This window comes from Oncorhynchus kisutch, linkage group LG6 (assembly GCF_002021735.2).
Source record: "Oncorhynchus kisutch isolate 150728-3 linkage group LG6, Okis_V2, whole genome shotgun sequence".
Taxonomy (NCBI): domain Eukaryota; kingdom Metazoa; phylum Chordata; class Actinopteri; order Salmoniformes; family Salmonidae; genus Oncorhynchus; species Oncorhynchus kisutch.
The window spans coordinates 10428864-10452846 of record NC_034179.2 but is presented as its reverse complement, the minus strand read 5'-3'; the positions used below and the strand labels follow the sequence as shown (position 1 = coordinate 10452846).

Here is a 23983-nt window from a genome sequence, read left to right as displayed (position 1 = left end):
ATTCTTATTTTCAGATGTTCTGTTGTATTTACTACACACATTTGTTGTATGACAGTAGTACATTGTTCTTGATAACAATATGATGATAGAGGATTTCCATGGCAACACACTAACTGTCATTAACAACATCTAATCAATTTGTTGTATTCATTGCTTTCTTTCTCTCTCTGTCAACAGAAGGTAATTTCTGATTCTCTTGTTGTCCAATGTTGTCTGCAATCCCACTTCAAATGACATAATAAGTAGCCTATTATCTGTGTGTTTAGGGACCTGTTCTTAGGGACCATAGAAATTCTATTTCTATAATTGGCACATTGTTCCTGTTTGAGTTCTTGGAGAATACATGATCAGGGCTCTTATTTATAAGGCATCTCAGAGTAAGAGTTTTGATCTGCTATGAACTGTTTAGCCTTTTCGTTTTTTGTATTTTTTTGTTGTACATATACAAACTTAAACTTGTACATATACATATGAACAACAAGTTAGACACACAAACAATGACTACATCTCATCTGCACTGACCCGCATGCTCACACCTCCATCCCTAGTGCCTGGTCACACCTCCATCCCTAGTGCCTGGTCACACCTCCATCCCTAGTGCCTGGTCACACCTCCATCCCTAGTGCCTGGTCACACCTCCATCCCTAGTGCCTGGTCACACCTCCATCCCTAGTGTCTGGTCACACCTCCATCCCTAGTGCCTGGTCACACCTCCATCCCTAGTGCCTGGTCACACCTCCATCCCTAGTGCCTGGTCACACCTCCATCCCTAGTGTCTGGTCACACCTCCATCCCTAGTGTCTGGTCACACCTCCATCCCTAGTGCCTGGTCACACCTCCATCCCTAGTGCCTGGTCACACCTCCCTCCCTAGTGCCTGGTCACACCTCCCTCCCTAGTGCCTGGTCACACCTCCCTCCCTAGTGTCTGGTCACACCTCCATCCCTAGTGTCTGGTCACACCTCCATCCCTAGTGTCTGGTCACACCTCCATCCCTAGTGTCTGGTCACACCTCCATCCCTAGTGTCTGGTCACACCTCCATCCCTAGTGTCTGGTCACACCTCCATCCCTAGTGCCTGGTCACACCTCCATCCCTAGTGCCTGGTCACACCTCCATCCCTAGTGCCTGGTCACACCTCCATCCCTAGTGCCTGGTCACACCTCCATCCCTAGTGCCTGGTCACACCTCCATCCCTAGTGCCTGGTCACACCTCCATCCCTAGTGCCTGGTCACACCTCCATCCCTAGTCACACCTCCATCCCAAGTGCTAGGCATTATTGTTTGTCACTTGTCCTTAAATTCTATCAGTAGTTTTTTCTCAGTCACCCTGTCTTGAAATATGCAGACAGATTAAAAATACTTTTACATTGTAATACTTTTGACAGCCAACTTTCTAGCTCCGCCCACAACCTCTGGACTTCATAGCATTCCCAGAAAGCATGGATTATTGAGTCATTATTAGTTTTACACTTCAGACATTACTGCCGTTGTGCTGTAGAATTAGTCAGTTTTGTTTATTGTATAATAAATTATATTCATTAGTTTATACTGGAATAAGCTTACATTTTTGTTAAACCTCTTAAGTATCGGACCCTTTAAAAAAAAAAGTTATAATAATCCTGAAATGACATACCCAAATCTGTAGATCAGGACCTGAAGCATATTCTTGATACCATTTGAAATTAAACACTAGAAATGTTAAATAATGAAGGAGAATTTAACACATTAGATCTGGTAAAAGATAATACAAAGATAAAAACCTGCTTTTGTTTTTTGTTCCATCTTTTGAAATGCAAGAGAAAGGTCACAATGTATTATTCCAGGTTAAGTGCCATTTCGATTTTGGCCACTAGATGGGAGCAGTGTGCGCACAACGTTTTAGACTGATCCAATGAACCATTCAATTTCTGTTTAAAATGTTGCCCAAATGCGCCTAATTGGTTTATTGATACCTTTTGAAGTTCATAATTGTACACTTTCCTCAAACAATGGTATGGTATTATTTCACTGTAATAGCTACTGTAAATTGGACAGTGCAGTTAGATTAACAAGAGTTTAACCTTTCTGCCAATATCAGATATGTCTATGTCCTGGGAAATGTTCTTGTTACTTAAAACCTCATGCTAATCACATTAGCCTACGTTAGCTCAACCGTCCCACGGAGGGGGACACCGATCCTGTAATTTCGTTAGTTATGCTCCAACTTTCCTTCCATCTTGTGCCAACATCAGTTCTTTTTAAGTCTTGGATCCAATAGTTTATATTTTTTTCGAGAAATTTGTCAGTTGGATAGGCTCTCTACAAGGTTTTGTATATATTCCCTGTCATATAAACATCCTTTTCTGCCTCAGTGTAGCCTTTTTAGAAGATCATGAATACAATTACACGAACAAAGGGGACCTGATCCTAGATCAGCATGAATACGGGCCTAGAATGTGTTGCTCTGAGACGTCCAATATGTTAAATGGTGGACTGCTCTTTTCAGTGCTGAACTTCAGACTCTATGGCCCCAGTGTTGTGTGTTTGATGGGGCTTTCCCCTCCACGACACAATAGTTATCTGTTCTCACTTGGCAGCCAGGACTGACTTGGTTATAAAGAGACTATTTATTGCCTATGCAGTTACTCCTAAATTATTATGTAATCATTTTGTAGTCTTAATTTCTTTTCACATAAGAAATGCTGGGAATGTGATTTCTTTTCCATCTAAAATGTCTTGCATTCTTGAGGCCTGTAGACTACAGTGTCCTCTGTCTCCTTGACGATGATATGGAAATCTTCCTCTAATGTTACCTGCCATAGATTACTAATATTAAAAGGCAGTTAAATCAAGGCCTGATCCAGTTTCTCTGCATCTCCCTGGGAATGTTTTGTACCGCTTGATGGCTGTCGTGGGGAAATGCCTGTCTGCCTGTCTGTCTGCCTGTCTGCCTGTCTGTCTGCCTGTCTGCCTGCCTGCCTGTCTGCCTGCCTGCCTGCCTGTCTGCCTGCCTGTCTGCCTGCCTGTCTGCCTGTCTGCCTGCCTGTCTGCCTGTCTGTCTGTCTGTCTGTCTGTCTGTCTGCCTGCCTGTCTGCCTGTCTGTCTGCCTGCCTGTCTGTCTGTCTGTCTGTCTGTCTGTCTGTCTGTCTGTCTGTCTGTCTGTCTGTCTGTCTGTCTGCCTGCGTTCAGTCTTCTCGCAACACAAAGAGAAGGACGGTTGCTTGTAGTGCTGACTTTGCGCTCCGTCTTGTCTTGGGACAGTCTCTCTGTTGCAGGGACAGGGAGAGTGTAATGGCAGCCTCCAGCCAGTCTCTTCCCTCATAAGTCTGAGGAGGGAGTATGGCCACTCTAAATGTTCCCCCTAGAGAGTCTTGTTGATCTGACACAAAGGAACATAGATTGTGGTTCTTTTGTCTTGTCTTTCACATGCAGCTGATGGTCATACAGATTGTGTGGTCGTCCGGAAGCTGCCAGGTTGTGGATTAGGGGAACTTCTGGTTCCATGCAGCCAGAGAGAGAATGAACAAAGCTTGTGATATGGTTTGAGAGGCATATGTACAGTAACCATAGTGGCTGCTTTGTTCTGGTGGCTGTCTGGCTATGACAGCAGCAGCTGAGCCACGTACTCTCCCTCCCCTGTGTGTCTGACACACATACACCACACACACACGCCACACGCCTCACGCCACACACCTCACACAACACACCTCACACAACACACCTCACACAACACACCTCACACAACACACCTCACACAACACACCTCACACAACACACCTCACACAACACACCTCACACAACACACAACACACCTCACACCACACCACACCACACCACACACACACACTACACCTCACACACACACCACACCACACCTCACACACAAAATGATAGCAGCCTGATATCTTATGGTGCGTCAGAAAGAGAAGGGGGGGAGACAAAAAAACAAATGTCCCAGATTGTGAGCAGGGGATGCTGAGAGAGGGGGATTGTTTCCAAACACACCAAGGACCCATGGAGAGCCTGATTGGTGGCCCCCTTTGACTGGTGGCCCATGGAGAGCCTGATTGGTGGCCCCCTTTGACTGGTGGCCCATGGAGAGCCTGACTGGTGGCCCCCTTGGACTGGTGGCCCATGGAGAGCCTGACTGGTGGCCCCCTTGGACTGGTGGCCCATGGAGAGCCTGACTGGTGGCCCCCTTGGAGCTAAGAATGGGCAGGCTGCATGGCGTAAAGCATTACTGTTGAATCATTGTCAAACCCAGTGTCATCATATCTGACATTTTCCAATCAACAACACACACAGAGGGAGGTTTTATAACCAGCATTTGCCCTCATTTGCAGTCCTGTTGTACACTGGGCCTTTCAGCACCAGAGCAGAGGCAGGAGCGTCATTTAAAAGCTTGGCTTGTTTTCCACTGTGGACCGTGACAGAAGACAGCTGCTTATTATCAGTAGTGACCGAGGCTGTGGATCCGGAGCCTCCCTGTCCCGCCCCTCTGGGTCCCTTTCCCCACAGAGCTAAAGATCTGAGTCACGTTCTGTGTTTATTTACCTCTACTTTTACATTGTTGTAGTCACACTCCCCTCACATGTCTCACTGTCAATTGTGAAATGATAATTCACCAACCATTTGATCTCAATCAGTTTCATATGTATTTAGATCTGTTGTTGTAATATGAGTCTTTTTAAACGTCCGTCTCCAAAGATAAACACAGAGAGAGCAGTTTCACAACTACTGTCAGCATGCAGGTTACCACTGTGTACATGCATTGTCATGCAGGCTACCACTGTGTACATGCATTGTCATGCAGGCTACCACTGTGTACATGCATTGTCATGTAGGCTACCACTGTGTACATGTATTGTCGTGCAGGCTAAACCTGAGTATGTGTATTGTCAGGCAGGCTAACCCTGAGTACGTGTATTGTCAGGCAGGCTAACCCTGAGTACGTGTATTGTCAGGCAGGCTAACCCTGAGTACGTGTATTGTCAGGCAGGCTAACCCTGAGTACGTGTATTGCCAGGCAGGCTAACCCTGAGTACGTGTATTGTCAGGCAGGCTAACCCTGAGTACGTGTATTGCCAGGCAGGCTAACCCTGAGTACGTGTATTGCCAGGCAGGCTAACCCTGAGTACGTGTATTGCCAGGCAGGCTAACCCTGAGTATGTGTATTGTCAGGCAGGCTAACCCTGAGTACGTGTATTGTCAGGCAGGCTAACCCTGAGTACGTGTATTGTCAGGCAGGCTAACCCTGAGTACGTGTATTGTCAGGCAGGCTAACCCTGAGTACGTGTATTGTCAGGCAGGCTAACCCTGAGTACGTGTATTGTCAGGCAGGCTAACCCTGAGTACGTGTATTGTCAGGCAGGCTAACTCTTTCAGTTGCAGAATATGAGGCATCCTTTAACATCTTGGCTCTGTTTTTTCACTGTGAACCAGGAAGGAACACAGCTGCTTAATATCTTCAGTGACACAGACATGAAGTAAATCTGGAGGTTGTGGGGTGGGAATTTTGGGGGTTGAGTAACTTGGCAGAGTATTTCAGTGTCTTTGTGTGTTAGCTGACACTACCTGATGTGGTGGGTAGGTGGCCACCTCAGAGAAGGAGTTCTAGTTGGACTGGTGTTAGAGCCGAGGATGACGAGTTTAGAGACTGAAAATGTTTATTATTTATTTTACCTTTATTTAACTAGGCAAGTTAAGTGTGTTTGTTCTGAAAGGGGAGGACTGGGGTCGAGTAAGATGGCGTTGTGTAAACTGTCTTCTCGGCCCCTGTCGTCCCGAGCCCAGTCTGTGGGATCTGGGATGAACACTACTACAATAGATTTATGGCCCTGTCAAGTCTGTGCTGCCTGACTCAGCTCTGTGTCCCCCTCCCACTGGGCCCTGGCCCACTGACGGATAAGGACCAGCTGAGAGACAGGGTGCTATTCAGACCTGGTTTCAAGTTGTTATTTGTTCTCTTTCACATACTTTGAGGGTAACTTGATTGAGCCTGCTTGTCTGAAATAAATACTGTTTGAACCCAGGTCTGGTGCTGTTTCCCCCCCGGCTCCGTTTAGGCTGGGGGCGGTGACACACTCACACAAACGGGGGGTGGAGGGTGGAGAGCAGTCACATGACCACGGCCACCCTACCCTCACCTCAGAGGCAGGAGCGCCGGGTGCCCTTATCCAATCATGCCTGGAATGCTGCTTGTCACTTGGGCTATTTCTGCTGTCTGTCGCTATTGCTAGACTGTCCAGTGCTAACAGTTTGGCAGATTTCATCTCTTTTTGTTGTTGTTGTTTGTTTCCGTCTTGTTTCTACCTCTCGCTTTCTTTTTCCTCTCTGTCTCTCTCATCCCCCTTTTTGCCTGGAGTTTGTAGCTTGGAGTTTCCCTGGCACTGCCTCTCTTGTTATTGTGCTGACTCGCTGCTCCTCTTTCCTCCAGCTCTGCTGTTCACTGTGGGAGGGAGCGAGAGAAAAAAAGATAGAGGGAGGGAGGGGAGAAAGGGGATCAGCCAGTTGAGAAGTGGGCGCCTGGATCAGACACTGAGACAGAGCAGGAGGTGAACATGTCTCACCGGCTGCGTCTGTACTTTGGCTCTGGCCGCAGCAACACAGCTCCAGAAATGGAGGAGCTGGAAGGGCCGTCCCAGGCCCAGACCCAGACCCAGGACGGCAACGATGTCGCCATGACATTCCACATGCAGCAGCCTCACCGGCCTCAGCGCTGGAGCAGCCCAGAATCAACTACCTTCTCCTGGTGTCCTGAGAGAGATCTGCCTATGAGTGCCTTCTCTGTGCCTTGGCAACGGCCTGAGAGAGGGATCTACTTTGGGCCTCGTCCTGTGTCTGAGAGCCCCCTGGCTGGTCATGGAGGTCCTGGAGACTCTTCACTCAAACGAAGCTCCTCCATGTTTATACCCCAGCTGACTTCTGCCGAGCCACGGCCCACAAAGAGTTCCTCTATGCAGATCTCTCTCCAACGGTCCTCCGGTCCTGGGCCTGTTGGAGCTGAAGAGCCACCGCCATGTCCGCCACCCAGCTACACCCCGGGACCTGCTCCGGCCTACACAGAACCAGACAGGAACTACCACTACGCTCTACCACCACCACCTCACTACTGCCGAGAGGCTTCATCTACGGTCAGTTCACCACCACCTCACTACAGCCGAGACGCTTCATCTACTGTCAGTTCACCACCTCACTACAGCCGAGACGCTTCATCTACAGTCAGTTCACCACCTCACTACAGCCGAGACGCTTCATCTACAGTCAGTTCACCACCTCACTACATCCGAGAGGCTTCAGGGAGCTACAGTTCTGCCATGCTTCATAATGGGAATCGACAGCCCACAGAGCCGGCTCAACCCAAGCGAAGGGTTTTCTGCGTCACACCCCAAGATGGCTCAAACTCAAGTGGTCAGGTCAGCTCAGCTATGTCTAACGGAAATGGAGGCTCACCGGGAATCAGCATCGGAGGCTTCCACATCTCAAGGAACTCCTCAGATGGATCTGAAGTCCAGCAGTTCAGGATCGGCTATGGCTCTGGCAATCAAGGAGCTGGGCCCTGCCGCTGGTCCGTCCAGCAGCAGAACTCTGACCCGGGCCAACCTGGCACCACTCAAAGGCGGCTTGTGTTCCAGCTTGGACAGCAGGACCAAGCCAGACAGGCCAACAATATGAACCTTGTGGCCACTAGTGAGCCCACCGATCTGGGTTTCACTGGCTCCAAGGGAGGGCGTGTGGTACGTTACCCCAAGATCCGTCTGGAGAGAAGCTCTTCGCATCAGCGGCCGCCCCGTGGGAACCACCAGGCATTCAGTGATGTTGGGGATCCTCAGGGCATTGAAGGAAACCCTTCAGAGATGGACGGTCAAAGTATGGATATTGAAGATGGCTGTACTTTCAACATCAGGAGAGAACCCCGCAAGCAGCAGCCTCACTTCAAGATTTCTTTCAGTCAGAATGGTGATCCCCCTACCGTACAGGATATAAGCCTGGGAAATGGTCAGGTAATGATTATTGGAAGTATAAATATCATTATGGTAGTGTATTTTTAAAGTTTACACACAAGCTTTGCAGTATTTCACTAAGCTTTATGTTGAAGGTAATTGCAACGTATTGGTGTCTGCAATTTGGGAAGTAGCCTGTTTTTGAGTTATGAGAGTAATCAAGAATTCAGATGGTTTCAAAGGCATCTGAGAGTCCGTGAATGTTCTAGACACATGAAAAACAGTTTATTTATAGAAATATATTTATTGCTCACCAGAAGACAGTAAATCAAATCAAATTTTATTTGTCACATGCGCTTACTGTGAAATGCTTACTTCCAACAATGCAGTTCAAGAAATAGACTTAAGAAAATATTTACAAAATAAATTATTTTGATTTTGATTATTCTTATTTAAAAAAAATTATAACAAGAAAATGACAAAACAGTAATGAGGTTATATACAGGGAGTACCAGTACCAAGTCAGTGTGTGGGGCTACAGGTTAGTTGAGGTAATTTGTAAAGTGACAATGCATAGATAATAAACAGCAAGTAGCACCACTGTAAAAACAAAGGGGGGGGGGTCAATGTAATAGTCTGGGTGGCCATTTTTGATTAATTGTTCATCAGTCTCATGGCTTGGGGGTGTAAGCTGTTAAGGAGCCTTTTGGACCTAGACTTGGCACTCTGGTATCCCTTGCTGTGTGGTAGCAGAGAGAACAGTCCATGACTTGGGTGACTGGAGTCTTTGACAATTTTCTGGGCCTTCCTCTGACACCGCCTAGTATATAGGTCCTGGATGTCAGGAAGCTTGGCCCCAGTGATGCCTTACGGTCAGTAGTGATTGGGGGGGGTGTCAATTCAGTTACATATTGGTATATTATTTTGGACAATATTATATTGATACTTTGACTCCAAGTATTGCGTTGTAAAATAAGAAATAAAATAAAAATGCATGCCTGCCTTGCGGCTGGGCGGGAAGGGGTTGGTCACATTCTGGGAAGTGAGAATGTCAAGTAGCAACCAAGGCAGCCTGGCCAGGAGCTGCTGCTGGTCTCCACTGCACCGGCTTTTATTTCATTTCACAACCACAGGCATGTGAACTTTTACACACTTAGATGGAGTCTCATTCACTAGGAAAACCCGAGGAAAACAAATGGGAGACGGGCTTTGGAAACTAGTGCTCAACACACGCACACAATTGTTGCCCAGCCCACTCACTTCATTGTCTTTACGTTGAGGTAACCTAACGTAGCAGTTGTGAAAGAAACGCCTGACCGGCATTTCTTTCTCTCTGGTCCTGACAAGAAAATTTTTAAAAACTTTTCAGAGGTTCTCTTCTGCACTGTTCACCCAGTTCAGTGAATGTGGAGGAGGAGTTCAGATGGAGGGTCGTCTTGTTAACGTCCAAAAGGGGAAGTATCGTCACAGGCTCTCCATTTCTCCAGAAAACTCGATGCAGCTGGTTGTCTTCTAACCCTGCAGAGGGTGAGGTAATAAATAGGAACAAACACCCCCACAGCCTCTTTAAGATCTGGCTGTGCTTGTGCTATCTTTAGATCTGCTTGAAAGAGGCATGTCTCCTATGGCCTGGGTCGGTGTGGCGTCACCTATGGCCTCGGTTGACCTGGGTCGGTGTGGAGTCTCCTATGGCCTGGGTTGGCCTGGGTCGGTGTGGCGTCACCTATGGCCTATGTCGGTGTGGCGTCTCCTATGGCCTGGGTTGGCCTGGGTCGGTGTGGCGTCTCCTATGGCCTGGGTTGGCCTGGGTCGGTGTGGCGTCTCCTATGGCCTGGGTTGGCCTCGGTCGGTGTGGCGTCTCCTATGGCCTGGGTTGGCCTCGGTCGGTGTGGCGTCTCCTATGGCCTGGGTTGGCCTGGGTCGGTGTGGCGTCTCCTATGGCCTGGGTCGGTGTGGCGTCTCCTATGTCCTGGGTTGGCCTGGGTCGGTGTGGCGTCTCCTATGTCCTGGGTTGGCCTGGGTCGGTGTGGCGTCTCCTATGGCCTGGGTTGGCCTGGGTCGGTGTGGCGTCTCCTATGGTATGGGTCTGTGTGGCGTCTCCTATGGCCTGGGTTGGTATGGGTCGGTGTGGCGTTTCCTATGGTCGGTGTGGCGTTTCCTATGGCCTGGGTTGGTATGGGTCGGTGTGGCGTCTCCTATGGCCTGGGTTGGTGTGGCGTTTCCTATGGCCTGGGTTGGTATGGGTCGGTGTGGCGTCTCCTATGGCCTGGGTTGATGTGGCGTTTCCTATGGCCTGGGTTGGTATGGGTCGGTGTGGCGTCTCCTATGGCCTGGGTTGGTGTGGCGTTTCCTATGGCCTGGGTTGGTATGGGTCGGTGTGGCGTTTCCTATGGCCTGGGTTGGTATGGGTCGGTGTGGCGTTTCCTATGGCCTGGGTTGGTATGGGTCGGTGTGGCGTTTCCTATGGCCTGGGTTGGTATGGGTCGGTGTGGCGTTTCCTATGGCCTGGGTTGGTATGGGTCGGTGTGGCGTTTCCTATGGCCTGGGTTGGTATGGGTCGGTGTGGCGTCTCCTATGGCCTGGGTTGGTATGGGTCGGTGTGGCGTCTCCTATGGCCTGGGTTGGTGTGGCGTTTCCTATGGCCTGGGTTGGTATGGGTCGGTGTGGCGTTTCCTATGGCCTGGGTCGGTGTGGCGTCTCCTATGGCCTGGGTTGGTATGGGTCGGTGTGGCGTTTCCTATGGCCTGGGTTGGTGTGGCGTTTCCTATGGCCTGGGTTGGTATGGGTCGGTGTGGCGTTTCCTATGGCCTGGGTCGGTGTGGCGTTTCCTATGGCCTGGGTTGGTATGGGTCGGTGTGGCGTTTCCTATGGCCTGGGTTGGTATGGGTCGGTGTGGCGTTTCCTATGGCCTGGGTTGGTATGGGTCGGTGTGGCGTCTCCTATGGCCTGGGTTGGTGTGGCGTTTCCTATGGCCTGGGTTGGTATGGGTCGGTGTGGCGTTTCCTATGGCCTGGGTCGGTGTGGCGTTTCCTATGGCCTGGGTTGGTATGGGTCGGTGTGGCGTTTCCTATGGCCTGGGTTGGTATGGGTCGGTGTGGCGTTTCCTATGGCCTGGGTTGGTATGGGTCGGTGTGGCGTCTCCTATGGCCTGGGTTGGTGTGGCGTTTCCTATGGCCTGGGTTGGTATGGGTCGGTGTGGCTTATCATTTCAGTGTGATTTTCTAGTGTCTGTATGACTGGTCTCTGCTGACTTTAGTGGCCACTGAAGTCAGAGGAATGTCGCCCACCAACTTTTTCAACACTCCTCCCTATACCACATCTCTTCAGAATCTTTAGATTTCTTTTGACCAAATATGGAAACAAAGAAACAAATATAGCACAATTTTAGCCACTTAACATTCCCCCTACAGAATAAAGTTGACCCTGCTCTCACATATAGGACACTTAACGTTCGGATGTATGGGATTACCTTGATACCCATAGGAGGGGAAACCCCCTTCCCCAGGTGCCCTGTGGTTGCCTGCCTAATAGGCTAGGGCCCCTGGATATAGAAAAGCACAGTGCGTGTGCCAGGCTGGAGACGGACAGCTTTGCCTATAGAAATAGAATAACTAGAACAGACTTGAATGGGGATGCCCTTTCCATGTTTTGGGATGGGTGGGCTGGCGGCCATATTTAGTGTACCCATGCCAGGAAGTAATTACATTTCTATAGTTAGGCCTATGCCCTCGCCACAGCCTTAACCCAGACCAGTTCACAGCTAGTGCAGTTGCCATTCACAAAGAGTGTTGACCAACTGGCTGGCTGGCTGTCACGAGGCTATATTAGCTTGGGGGTCTCCAACGTTATTTTTGTCAATATGCATGTGCTGTGCCGGGGGCTGGGGAGGGAATTGTTGTTGGAGCTTTTTCAGGCACCTTGTGGGGGTTGCATGGCATTGTAACTCAACCTAACCCCACTCGGGCTTTTCCAGTGAATAGGTTAGGCCTTATTGTACAGGCCTTTTTTTCTCCTGTCGCTCAGCTGAAAAAACAGCCTGCTGTTTGATCCCTGATTGTCTACTGACCCTAACCCTCATTCTCTCCTTCCAGTCTGTTGTCTCTCTCTCTCTTCAATTTCAATATAAGGGGCTTTATTGGCATGGGAAGCAAGTGAAATAGATAATAAAATGGATAAAAAATATAAAAAAAATTACACTAAACATTACACTCACAAAAGTTCCAAATGAATAAAGACATTTCAAATGTCATTATGTGTATATATACAGTGTTGTAATAATGTGCAAATATTTAAAGTACAAAAGGGAATATAAATTAACATCAATATACAGTTGAAGTCAGAAGTTTACATACACTTAGGTTGGAGTCATTAAAACTTGTTTTTCAACCACTCCACAAATTTCTTGTTAACAAACTATAGTTTAGGCAAGTCGGTTTGGACATCTACTTTGTGCATGACACAAGTAATTTTTCAAACAATTGTTTAGACAAATTAAATAATCTATAATTTACTGTATCACAATTCCAGTGGGTCAGAAGTTTACATACACTAAGTTGCCTGTGCCTTTAAACAACTTGGAAAGTTTAAATGTATTTGGCCAAGTGTATGTAAACGTCCGACTTCAACTGTAGGTTGTATTTACAATGATGTTTGTTCTTCACTGGTTGCCCTTGTGGCAACGGTTCACAAATCTTGCTGCTGTGATTGCACACTGTGGTATTTCACACAATAGACATGGGAATTTATCGAAATTTGATTTGTTTACAAATTCTTCCTGGGTCTGTGTAATCTGACTGAAAAAATGTGTCTATGCTCAAACACTTGGCAGAAAGTTAGTAAGTACAGCTCAGTTTCCACCACATTTTGTGGGCAGTGTGCACATAGACTGTCTTCTCTTGAGAGCCAGGTCTGCCTACGGTGGCCTTTCTCAATAGCAAGGCTATGCTCACTGAGTCTGTACATAGTCAAATATTTCCTTTATTTTGGGTCAGTCACAGTGGTCAGGTATTCTGTCACTATGTACTCTCTGTTTATGGCGAAAAAGCATTCTAGTTCTGTTTTTTTGTAAATTCTCTCATGTTTCAACTAATTATCTTTTTGTTTTCTCATGATTTGGTTTGAACTAATTGTGTTGCTGTCCTGGGGCATTGTGGGGTGTGTTTGAACAGAGCCCCAGGATCAGCTTGCTTAGGGGAATCTTCTCCAGGTTAATTTCTCTGTAGGTGATGGCTTTGTTATGGAATTTTTGGGAATTGCTTCATTTTAGTTGATTGTAGAATGTGACGGCTATTTTCTGGATTTTGATAATTAGTGGGTATCGGCCTAACTCCGCTCTGCATGCTAAATTTGGTGGTTTATGCAGTACAATGAGGATATTTCTGCAGAATTTTGCATGGAGTCTCTTTTAAGTTGGTGTTTGTCCCATTTTTTTATTTTTATTCTTGGTTGGTCAACCCAGACCTCACAACCATAAAGGGCAGTGGGTTGTATAACTGATTCAAGTATTTTTAGCCAGATCCTAATTGGTATGTCAAATTTCATGTTCCTTTTGATGGCGTAGAAAGCCCTTGCCTTGTCTCTCAGATCGTTCACAACTAAACTCAGCAAAAAATGAAATGTCCTCTCACTGTCAACTGCTTTTATTTTCAGCAAACTTAACATGTGTAAATATTTGTATGGAAATAAGATTCAACAACTGAGACCTAAATTGAACAAGTTCCACAGACATGGGACTAACAGAACTGGAATAATGTGTTCCTGAACAAAGGGGGGGTCAAAAGTAACAGTCAGTATCTGGTGTGGCCACCAGCTGCATTAAGTACTGCAGTGCATGTCCTCCTCATGAACCAGATTTGCCAGTTCTTGCTGTGAGATGTTACCCCACTCTTCCACCAAGGTACCTGCAATTTCTGGGGGGGAATGGCCCTAGCCCTCATCCTCCGAACCAATTGGTCCCAGATATGCTCAATGGGATTGAGATCCGGGTTCTTCGCTGGCCATGGCAGAACACTGACATTCCTGTCTTGCAGGAAATCATGCACAGAACAAGCACTATGTCTGTTGGTGTCATGCTGGAGGATCATGTCAGAAGGAGCCTGCAGGAAGGGTACCACATGAGGGAGAAGGATATCTTCACTGTAACACACAGCGTTGAGAATGCCTGAAATGACAGCAAGCTCAGTCCGATGATGCTGTGAAACACCGCCCCAGACCATGACGGACCCTCCAAACCGCTCCAGAGTACAGGCCTCGGTGTAACACTCATTCCTTGGACGATAAACGCGAATCTGACCATCATCCCTGGTGAGACAAAACCGTGACTCGTCTGTGAAGAGCACTTTTTGCCAGTCCTGTCTGGTCTAGCGACGGTGGGTTTGTGCCCATCGGCCACGTTGTTGCCGGTGATGTCTGGTGAGGACATGCCTTACAACAGGCCTACAAGCCCTCAGTCCAGCCTCTCTCAGCCTATTGTGGACAGTCTGAGCAATGATGGAGGGATTGTGCGTTCCTGGTGTAACTTGGGCAGTTGTTGTTGCCATCCTGTACCTGTCCCGCAGGTGTGATGTTCGAATGTACCGATCCTGTGCAGGTGTTGTTACACGTGGTCTGCCACTGCGAGGACGATCAGCTGTCCGTCCTGTCTCCCTGTAGCACTGTTTTAGGCGTCTCACAGTACAGACATTGCAATTCATTGCCCTCACCACATCTGCATGCCTCCTTGCAGCATGCCTAAGGCACGTTCACGCAGATGAGCAGGGACCCTGGGCATATTTCTTTGGGTGCTTTTCAGAGTCAGTAGAAAGGCCTCTTTAGTGTCTTAAGTTTTCATAACTGTGACCTTAATTCCATACCGTCTGTAAACTGTGTATTAACGACCGTTCCACAGGTGCATGTTCATGAATTGTTTATGATTATTTGAACAAGCATGGGAAACAGTGTTTAAACCCTTTACAATGAAGATCTGTAAAGTTATTTTGATTTTTACCAATTTTCTTTGAAAAACAGGGTGCTGAAAAAGGGTCGCTTTTTCTTTTGCTGAGTTTGTTGAAGTTACCTGTGGCGCTGATGTTTAGGCCGAGGTATGTCTAGTTTTTTGTGTACTCTAGGGCAACGGCGTCAACCTGGAATTTGTATTTGTGTTCCTGGCAACTGGACCTTTTAAGCAACATCATTATTTTTGTCTTACTGAGATTTACTGTCAGGGCCCAGGTCTGTCAAAATCTGTGCAGAAGATCTAGGTGCTTTTGTAGTCCCTCCCGGGTTGGGGATAGAAGCACCAGATCATCCGCAAACAGAAGAAGTTTGACTTCATATTCTCGTAGGGCCAGGTGCTGCAGACTGTTCTAGTGGTCTCACCAATTTTTGACATACATGTTGAAGAGGGTGGGGCTTAAGCTGCATCCCTGTCTCATCCCCCAGCCCGGTGGAAATAAATGTGTTTTTTTGCCAATTTTAACCGCACGCGCTTGTTTTTTGTGTACATGTTGTATGTTTTTCCCCCAACTTTCCAAACATTTGTATAGCAGACCCTCTTGCCAAATTGAGTCTGCTGTTAATGTTAATGCAGAGGATTTTCCCAAGTTTGCTGTTGACGCATATCCCACGGTAGTTTTTGGGGTCAAATTGGTCTCCACTTTTGTGGATTGGGGTTATCAGTCCTTGGTTCCAAATATTGGAGAATATGCCAGGGCTGAGCATGATGTTAGAGTTTTAGTATAGCCAATTGGAATATGTGGTCTCTAGATTTGATCATTTAATTTAGGTTACCATCAACCCCACAGGCCTTTTTTGTGTTGGATGGTTTGTATTTTGTCCTGTATTTTATTCAATGTAATTGGAGAATCCAGTGGGTTCTGGTCATCTTTAATAGTTGATTGTAAGATTTGTATTTGATCATGCATATTTTTCAGCTGTTTGTTCTTTGTTATAGAGCCAGAAAGGTTGGAGAAGCGGTTTATCCTTACATCTCCGTTTTGGATAGATAACTCTTCGTGTTGTTTGTTTAGAGTTTTCCAATTTTCCCAGAAGGGGTTAGATTCTATGGATTCTTCGATTACATTGAGCTGATTTCTGACGTGCTGTTCCATCTTTTTCCATAGTGAATATCTGTATTATTTTAGTGATTCAACATAGGTCATCCCCTTCTATCACCCCCTTCTCCCTCCCTCCTCCTCCTCCCAGTGAGGAGTAATATGCTAACTCCCTCTCTCCCTCCTCCTCCCCTTCTCCCTCTCCCTCGCTCCCTCCCTCCCCCTCCCTGTGAGGAGTAATATGCTAACTCCCTCTCTCCTTCCTCCTCTCCTTCTCCCTCTCCCTCGCTCCCTCCCTCCCCCTCCCAGTGAGGAGTAATATGCTAACTCTCCCTCCCCTCCCCTTCTCCCTCCCTCCCTCCTCCCAGTGAGGAGTAATATGCTAACTCTCCCTCCCCCTCCCCTACTCCCTCCCTCCCTCATCCCAGTAAGGTTTAATATGCTAACTCTGCCTCCCCTACTCCCTCCCTCCTCCTCCCAGTGAGGAGTAATATGCTAACCCTCCCTCCCTCCCTCCCTCCCTCCCTCCCTCCCTCCCTCCCTCCCTCCCTCCCTCCCTCCCTCCCTCCCTCCCTCCCTCCTCCTCCCAGTGAGGAGTAATATGCTAACTCTCCCTCCCCCTCCCCTACTCCCTCCCTCCTCCTCCTCCCAGTGAGGTTTAATATGCTAACTCTCCCTCCCCTACCCCCTCCCCTCCCTCCTCCTCCCAGTGAGGTTTAATATGCTAACTCTCCCTCCCCTCCCTCCTCCTCCCAGTGAGGAGTAATATGCTAACTCTCCCTCCCTCCCTCCCTCCCTCCTTCTCCCAGTGAGGAGTAATATGTTAACTCTCCCTCCCCCTCCCCTACTCCCTCCCTCCCTCCCTCCTCCTCCCAGTGAGGTTTAATATGCTAACTCTCCCTCCCCTACTCCCTCCCCTCCCTCCTCCTCCCAGTGAGGAGTAATATGCTAACTCTCCCTCCCCTACTCCCTCCCCTCCCTCCTCCTCCCAGTGAGGTTTAATATGCTAACTCTCCCTCCCCTACTCCCTCATCCTCCCAGTGAGGAGTAATATGCTAACTCTCCCTCCCCTACTCCCTCCTCCTCCCAGTGAGGAGTAATATGCTAACCCTCCCTCCCTCCCTCCTCCTCCCAGTGAGGAGTAATATGCTAACCCTCCCTCCCTCCCTCCTCCTCCCAGTGAGGAGTAATATGCTAACTCTCCCTCCCCTACTCCCTCCCCTCCCCCCTCCTCCCAGTGAGGAGTAATATGCTAACTCCCTCCTCCTCCCCTTCTCCCTCTCCCTCGCTCCCTCCCTCCCCCTCCCAGTGAGGAGTAATATGCTAACTCTCCCTCCCCTCCCCTTTTCCCTCCCTCCCTCCTCCCAGTGAGGAGTAATATGCTAACTCCCTCTCTCCCTCCTTCTCCCTCTCCCTCGCTCCCTCCCTCCCTCTCTCCCCCTCCCTCGCTCCCTCCCTCCCTCTCTCCCCCTCCCAGTGAGGTTTAATATGCTAACTCTCCCTCCCCTACTCCCTCCCCTCCCTCCTCCTCCCAGTGAGGAGTAATATGCTAACTCTCCCTCCCTCCCTCCCTCCCTCCCTCCCTCCCTCCCTCCCTCCCTCCCTCCCTCCCTCCCTCCCTCCCTCCCTCCCTCCCTCCCTCCCTCCCTCCCTCCCTCCCTCCTCCTCCTCCTCCCAGTGAGGATTAATATGCTAACTCTCCCTCCCCTACTCCCTCCCCTCCCTCCTTCTCCCAGTGAGGAGTAATATGCTAACTCTCCCTCCCCTACCCCCTCCCCTCCCTCCTCCTCCCAGTGAGGAGTAATATGCTAACTCTCCCTCCCCCTCCCCTACTCCCTCCCTCCTCCTCCTCCCAGTGAGGTTTAATATGCTAACTCTCCCTCCCCTACCCCCTCCCCTCCCTCCTCCTCCCAGTGAGGAGTAATATGCTAACCCTCCCTCCCTCCCTCCCTCCCTCCCTCCCTCCCTCCCTCCCTCCCTCCCTCCCTCCCTCCCTCCCTCCCTCCCTCCCTCTCCCAGTGAGGTTTAATATGCTAACTCTCCTTCCCCTACTCCTCCCAGTGAGGAATAATATGCTAACTCTCCCTCCCCCTCCCCTACTCCTCCCAGTGAGGAGTAATATGCTAACTCTCCCTCCCCCTCCCCTACTCCTCCCAGTGAGGAATAATATGCTAACTCTCCCTCTCCTCCCTCCTCCCAGTGAGGAGTAATATGCTAACTCTCCCTCCCCTACTCCTCCCAGTGAGGAATAATATGCTAACTCTCCCTCCCCCTCCCCTACTCCTCCCAGTGAGGAGTAATATGCTAACTCTCCCTCCCCCTCCCCTACTCCTCCCAGTGAGGAATAATATGCTAACTCTCCCTCTCCTCCCTCCTCCCAGTGAGGAGTAATATGCTAACTCTCCCTCCCCTACTCCCTCCCCTCCCCTCTCCTCCCAGTGAGGTTTAATATGCCAACTATCCCTCCCCTACTCCCTCCTCCTCCCAGTGAGGAGTAATATGCTAACCCTCCCTCCCTCCCAGTGAGGAGTAATATGCTAACTCTCCCTCCCCCTACTCCCTCCCTCCCTCCTCCTCCCAGTGAGGAGTAATATGCTAACTCTCCCTCCCCTACTCCCTCCCTCCCCTCCCTCCTCCCAGTGAGATTTAATATGCTAACTCTCCCTCCCCTACTCCCTCCCTCCCTCCCTCATCTTCATCCCAGTGAGGAGTAATATGCTAACTCTCCTTCCCCTACTCCCTCCCTCCCTCCTCCTCCCAGTGAGGAGTAATATGCTAACTCTCCCTCCTCCCAGTGAGGAGTAATATGCTAACTCCCCCTCCCCCTCCCCTTCTCCCTCCCCTCCACCTCCTTCCAGTGCAAGATGGCACATGGAGACAGCTGTAGGCTCAGCTGTGACCCCTGTTGAAAGCAGAAATCTCACCCAATGGTCAGCCTGGCCATATTAGCCTTGTCAGCCATATCTTAAAAGGCACATTATGTGAGCATGACCATGGGAGTCTAATCCTCTACCCAGGCATAAAAACACAAACCCGTATTTACTGTCCAGCATCCACACCACAGACTGTCCCTTTTAAGGCTGTCCTTGGCTAAAACCTTAGTCGACCGAAAGTCGTCTGTTCTTTCGACCAATCGATTGGTCAACATTTTTAAAGCTGTGTTTTTCCATATATATATTTTTTTATTTTACCTTTATTTAACCAGGCAAGTCAGTTAAGAACAAATTCTTATTTTCAATGACGGCCTGGGAACAATGGGTTAACTGCCTTGTTCAGGGGCAGAACGACAGATTTGTACCTTGTCAGCTCGGGGGTTTGAACTCGCAACCTTCCGGTTACTAGTCCAACGCTCTAACCACTAGGCTACGCATAGGGTGTGGCTAGACATACCCTATGTGATTTTAATAAAATTAACTATATACAGTAGTGCTTTATTATTACTAATGAAATAAGGCACAAATGACTCAAGGGAGCCAGAGATAACCAGCAGAAAAAAACCATAACCTGACCCGACTTTTTTCCTCCCTCTCCTGCTGGCATTCTGCCATTACTCTCATGAAGTTGCCGGTAAAAGGCCACACGAGGAGTTGGCAACCTTTTCCATGTGGAATGACCATTTATCTTAACATTTCTACCGATCTGCATGCCAGTTATGGTTTTCATATGCACATTTTACATGACATTGTATAAACCGTGCCAGCACACAAAATGAATACCAGAACCTATTTCAGTCCATGTCGAGCACTGAGAAGAAGTTAGGTCTATTTTATGACGTTTCCACTGAATCAGAGCATAGCATTTTTCCCTTTCATGCTGAGTTTTTATCGAAAGGGAGAGAGCTGGAAATATTTTTTCTAATACATTGAGGAACTATTGTCATTCTCAATGGGTGTAAAAACAGACTTTGCTTGCCTGCTGTTTGAGGTGAAGAAAACATTACTTTGAGAAGCTCGACAGCTCATAGTGGTGGTGCATTAAGCCAATCAGAAATACTATCAGATCCCCAAATGGACAAGTTTATAGGCCTATATTTGCATGCAGGCCAGGTAGCCTATAGGCCCACTTCTATGTATAATCAGGCCAGGTAGCCTATAGGCCTACTTCTATGTATAATCAGTCCAGGTGGCCTATAGGCCTACTTCTATGTATAATCAGGCCAGGTGGCCTATAGGCCTACTTCTATGTATAATCAGGCCAGGTGGCCTATAGGCCTACTAATAAACCCTTATGTTCCATCCAGAAACTGTCTGTTTGATAATATCTCAGACACAACTGGTGCTGTCGTGTGTGTGTACCTGTATTAGTGCTGCCACACCTGACCAGTGAGTGAATAGAGCAAGTGGTATCCATGGCGATGGCCTAATTTTACTGGCCCTCTACTGTAGGCTAGATATTATGGACGATGTGCCAAAAGTATGGAGTGACCTTTTTAGGGTTTTGAAATAGTTTTTGCTGTTTTAAGACGCATCTTGTTATCTGTACCTTAAGCAAGCAGTAAATAAACAAACATTCAGGAAGGGATTGTTGAATCCTACTGTGAATGAGTTACTGATAGGTGTACAATGTTTTAGATTCCCATTTGAGTTCTGTTTAAGTCCCTTCTCCTCTCATCAGTTCCAATAACACAGACACAGGAGAGATGTGTTGTGACCTGTCTGTGTGCTCTACTAAGACCTGGCTTCAATACTATGTTATATGATTTCAAATGATTTGTCTGTTCTTAATTGAGCTTGCCTGGCTTAATGGAATAGTCCCAAAACTGTAAGCCCCGTCCATCTGGCGCTCCAAGCAGGCTAGAGCAAATGTTGACCATTTAAAAAAATATATATATATATTTGAACCCAGGTTTGACTCTCTCTGTGACTGGTAACCTTTCCTCATAAAATGGCAGTTATTTAAACCAGAGAGGTAGCCTAGATGTCTACTGCCCAGCCAGCTACTGTTCTGTACTTGTGTTCTGTCTGGCTTAAGGTCAGTGGAAAGTCCAGTGTGTCGACTGGCTCAGTATTAAGTTAAAAAAAGGACCAGCGGTTTCTATCATTGCTTTTTAAGTAAAGGTTTTCCAGTGTCTTAACCCCAACCTTTTTGCATTGATATTATTTTCCCATTTCCTCACCTTTTTGACATTCTGTATATAACCCTTGACATGAAGTCTCCGTTGGCTAGGGCTATTTGAACACACCTACAGAATCCCAGAGGCAAACATTGAACAGTTTCTTAACTCCAATCACATTCCTTCCCATTACACCTAATTCCTTCCTATTACACCTAATTCCTTCCCATCACACCTAATTCCTTCCCATCACACCTAATTCCTTCCCATTACACCTAATTCCTTCCCATTACACCTAATTCCTTCCCATTACACCTAATTCCTTCCTATCACACCTAATTCCTTCCCTACTATACCTATTTCCTTCCTAATTCCTTCCCATTACACCTAATTCTTTCCCATTACACCTAATTCCTTCCCATTACACCTAATTCCTTCCCATCACACCTAATTCCTTCCCTACTATACCTACTTCCTTCCTAATTCCTTCCCATTACACCTAATTCTTTCCCATCACACCTAATTCCTTCCTCATCACACCTAATTCCTTCCTATTACACCTAATTCCTTCCCATTACACCTAATTCCTTCCCATTACACCTAATTCCTTCCCATTACACCTAATTCCTTCCCATTACACCTAATTCCTTCCCATTACACCTAATTCCTTCCCATTACACCTAATTCCTTCCCATTACACCTAATTCCTTCCCATTACACCTAGTTCCTTCCCATTACACCTAGTTCCTTCCCATCACACCTAGTTCCTTCCCATTACACCTAATTCCTTCCCATCACACCTAATTCCTTCCCTACTATACCTAATTCCTTCCCTACTATACCTACTTCCTTCCTAATTCCTTCCCATTACACCTAATTCTTTCCCATCACACCTAATTCCTTCCCTACTATACCTACTTCCTTCCTAATTCTTTCCCATTACACCTAATTCCTTCCCTACTATACCTACTTCCTTCCTTATTCCTTCCTACATGCTCATTCAGCCTGTGGCTCTAGCTACTAGCTCTCTGCTTCTCCCTCTCTGTTTGTCTAAACCAGTTGTATCCCACTACACAGGCTCTGTTGGCCTCTGACCGTTCCAAGAATGGGCTTTTCAACCTCGGACAGGTAATCTTGGTCTGGTGTGACTACAGTACCGCTCAATCACCTGACCAGTCAATTACTCTCACCTTTGACCTCTGACCTTTTCCTCTTGGCAATAATGATGGTGGTGGTTAGAATGACTACTTCATGTGGCTGGCACAACCTTTGGCTACCTCTCCTCTCCTCCTGTCTCTCGCTCACTCGCTCTCGTCTGGTGGTGGTGGTTGTTGTTCCTCTAGCTGGGTCATGGGATCTTCCCCCTCTGTCTAAAGTGATAGTACCTCTACCTACATGACCTACCACCCCAGTGACATCAGCGCTCCCCTGACCTCTCCTCTCAGTGCACCTGCTTCTCACCATGCCTGTGACAACCTGTGTTAATAAACTGATTCTATTGCACAGCTATAGCAGCAACAGTAATATGGAGTGTAATTCCCCCTCATTGCTGTGGTCGGTTCTTCCTTGCCTTCAAGCCCTGCTGCTGGAAATGGAGTCAGTTGGCATTCTTCACAGTTGTCAGAGTATTCATCTCCATTTTGACTGACAATTATTGTACTCTCTTTCTTCTGTAGACGAGGGACGATTTCCTGGGACAGGTCGATGTGCCTCTCAATCATTTACCGGTGAGTGTGTTGTCTGTGTACGACGTGTGTGTGTGTGTTTATCTTCTGGTCAGTGTGTGCACATATTGTTTGCGTTTTAGAGTGCTCTACTGGTTTTTAACAGTATGTTTGTTCTGCCTAGTGAACTCTGAAGGTTGTGAGGGCATAGGGGAGGGGGAAGAGTTTAGCAAGCTCTCTTGAGCAACCTGTTGTCATAGGCTTTTTAAGTAGCAACAACACTGGAGAGTGAGAGCGACTAGCCCCCTGTTAGGAGTGGAAATAAACCCAGTAGGAATGTAAACAACAGGGCCAGTACAGAGTCTGAGGAGAGGAGGGTTACCCAGGCCTGGAGCTGACGGAAAATCAAACCGTGCATCCCCCGATGGTGGTAAGCCACAATAACAAACAGAGTTGTAGTCCTAAAATTAATGCCGGATTCAAGTAGTTTATGAATCAAGTTTTAAGTAGGTTCATTGTTTTATGAAAGGAACATGATCGATCTTCTAAATAATAACAATAATAATAATTGGGACAACTATGGACTGATCTCACTGGCAGTTCAGAGTGCAGTGCTGCTAATGATTAAATGACCCTTTGTCAAATAATCTTTAGTCCTGCTCATAAATGATTCATTGTCAAATAATGTTTGGCTCTTGATTGAGTGGCTGAGCAGTCAAGCCAGTCAAATATCTTGACCCTAAAGCATTTGCAGTAGTGATTCTAAGAGGTAACTACTTTTGAGAGTGGTGAAACTAAAAGCCTATTTGCATAGGTGGTAAGGTTAATTATTAATCATGACGCACCACCTACTGTTGTCCCTATGGTGGAGGAATTAACATGAGATAAAGTCTGATGTAACCCTGTGGTTCTTCTGGATGGACACAGACCTGGGTCATGTTCATTAGTTTCAAAACGTTTTGCAACTGAATGCCAATGGGTGTTTATTATAGGACAAAGACGATACCAATATCTCGATACCCGTTAGTATCGTGGCAAGGAAACAAAACACAAAGCGAAATATAACTTTATTTAGGAAAACAGCTCTAATGTTGGAAACAAACATCCATTATGTTGTCAAACAGTCCCATTTCTTTCTTTTCCAAGCTGTAGCACATCATATTTTACCCACAGCGGGTTTTTAAAGGACCCAAAAGTTTGGTCTGCTTCATGTTTTCATTTTTTGCCTAATAAATAATATCACAATACTGGTATCGTCACAGCCCTAGTTATTGGACAAGTCCCTCAGTATCACTCTTTTCTGAGCATATTCT

At 47.5% G+C, this 23983-nt stretch overlaps 1 protein-coding gene across 13 annotated transcripts in view; it reads left to right on the top strand.

Annotated features, from left to right (window-relative positions):
* The window catches only part of nedd4l (NEDD4 like E3 ubiquitin protein ligase), a 105769-nt gene that overhangs the window by 28269 nt on the left and 53517 nt on the right, over window positions 1-23983 (top strand). For 6 of the 13 annotated variants that reach the window (XM_031826141.1, XM_031826137.1, XM_031826140.1 and 3 more), the window contains 2 exons: window positions 22084-22134; window positions 22683-22733. In XM_031826141.1, the coding sequence (XP_031682001.1) occupies window positions 22084-22134; window positions 22683-22733 (102 nt within the window). Of the gene's footprint in view, window positions 1-6139; window positions 7984-22083; window positions 22135-22682; window positions 22734-22945; window positions 23101-23983 lie in introns of those variants that run through there. The other 7 variants (XM_031826143.1, XM_031826142.1, XM_031826148.1 and 4 more) reach the window with 4 other exon arrangements.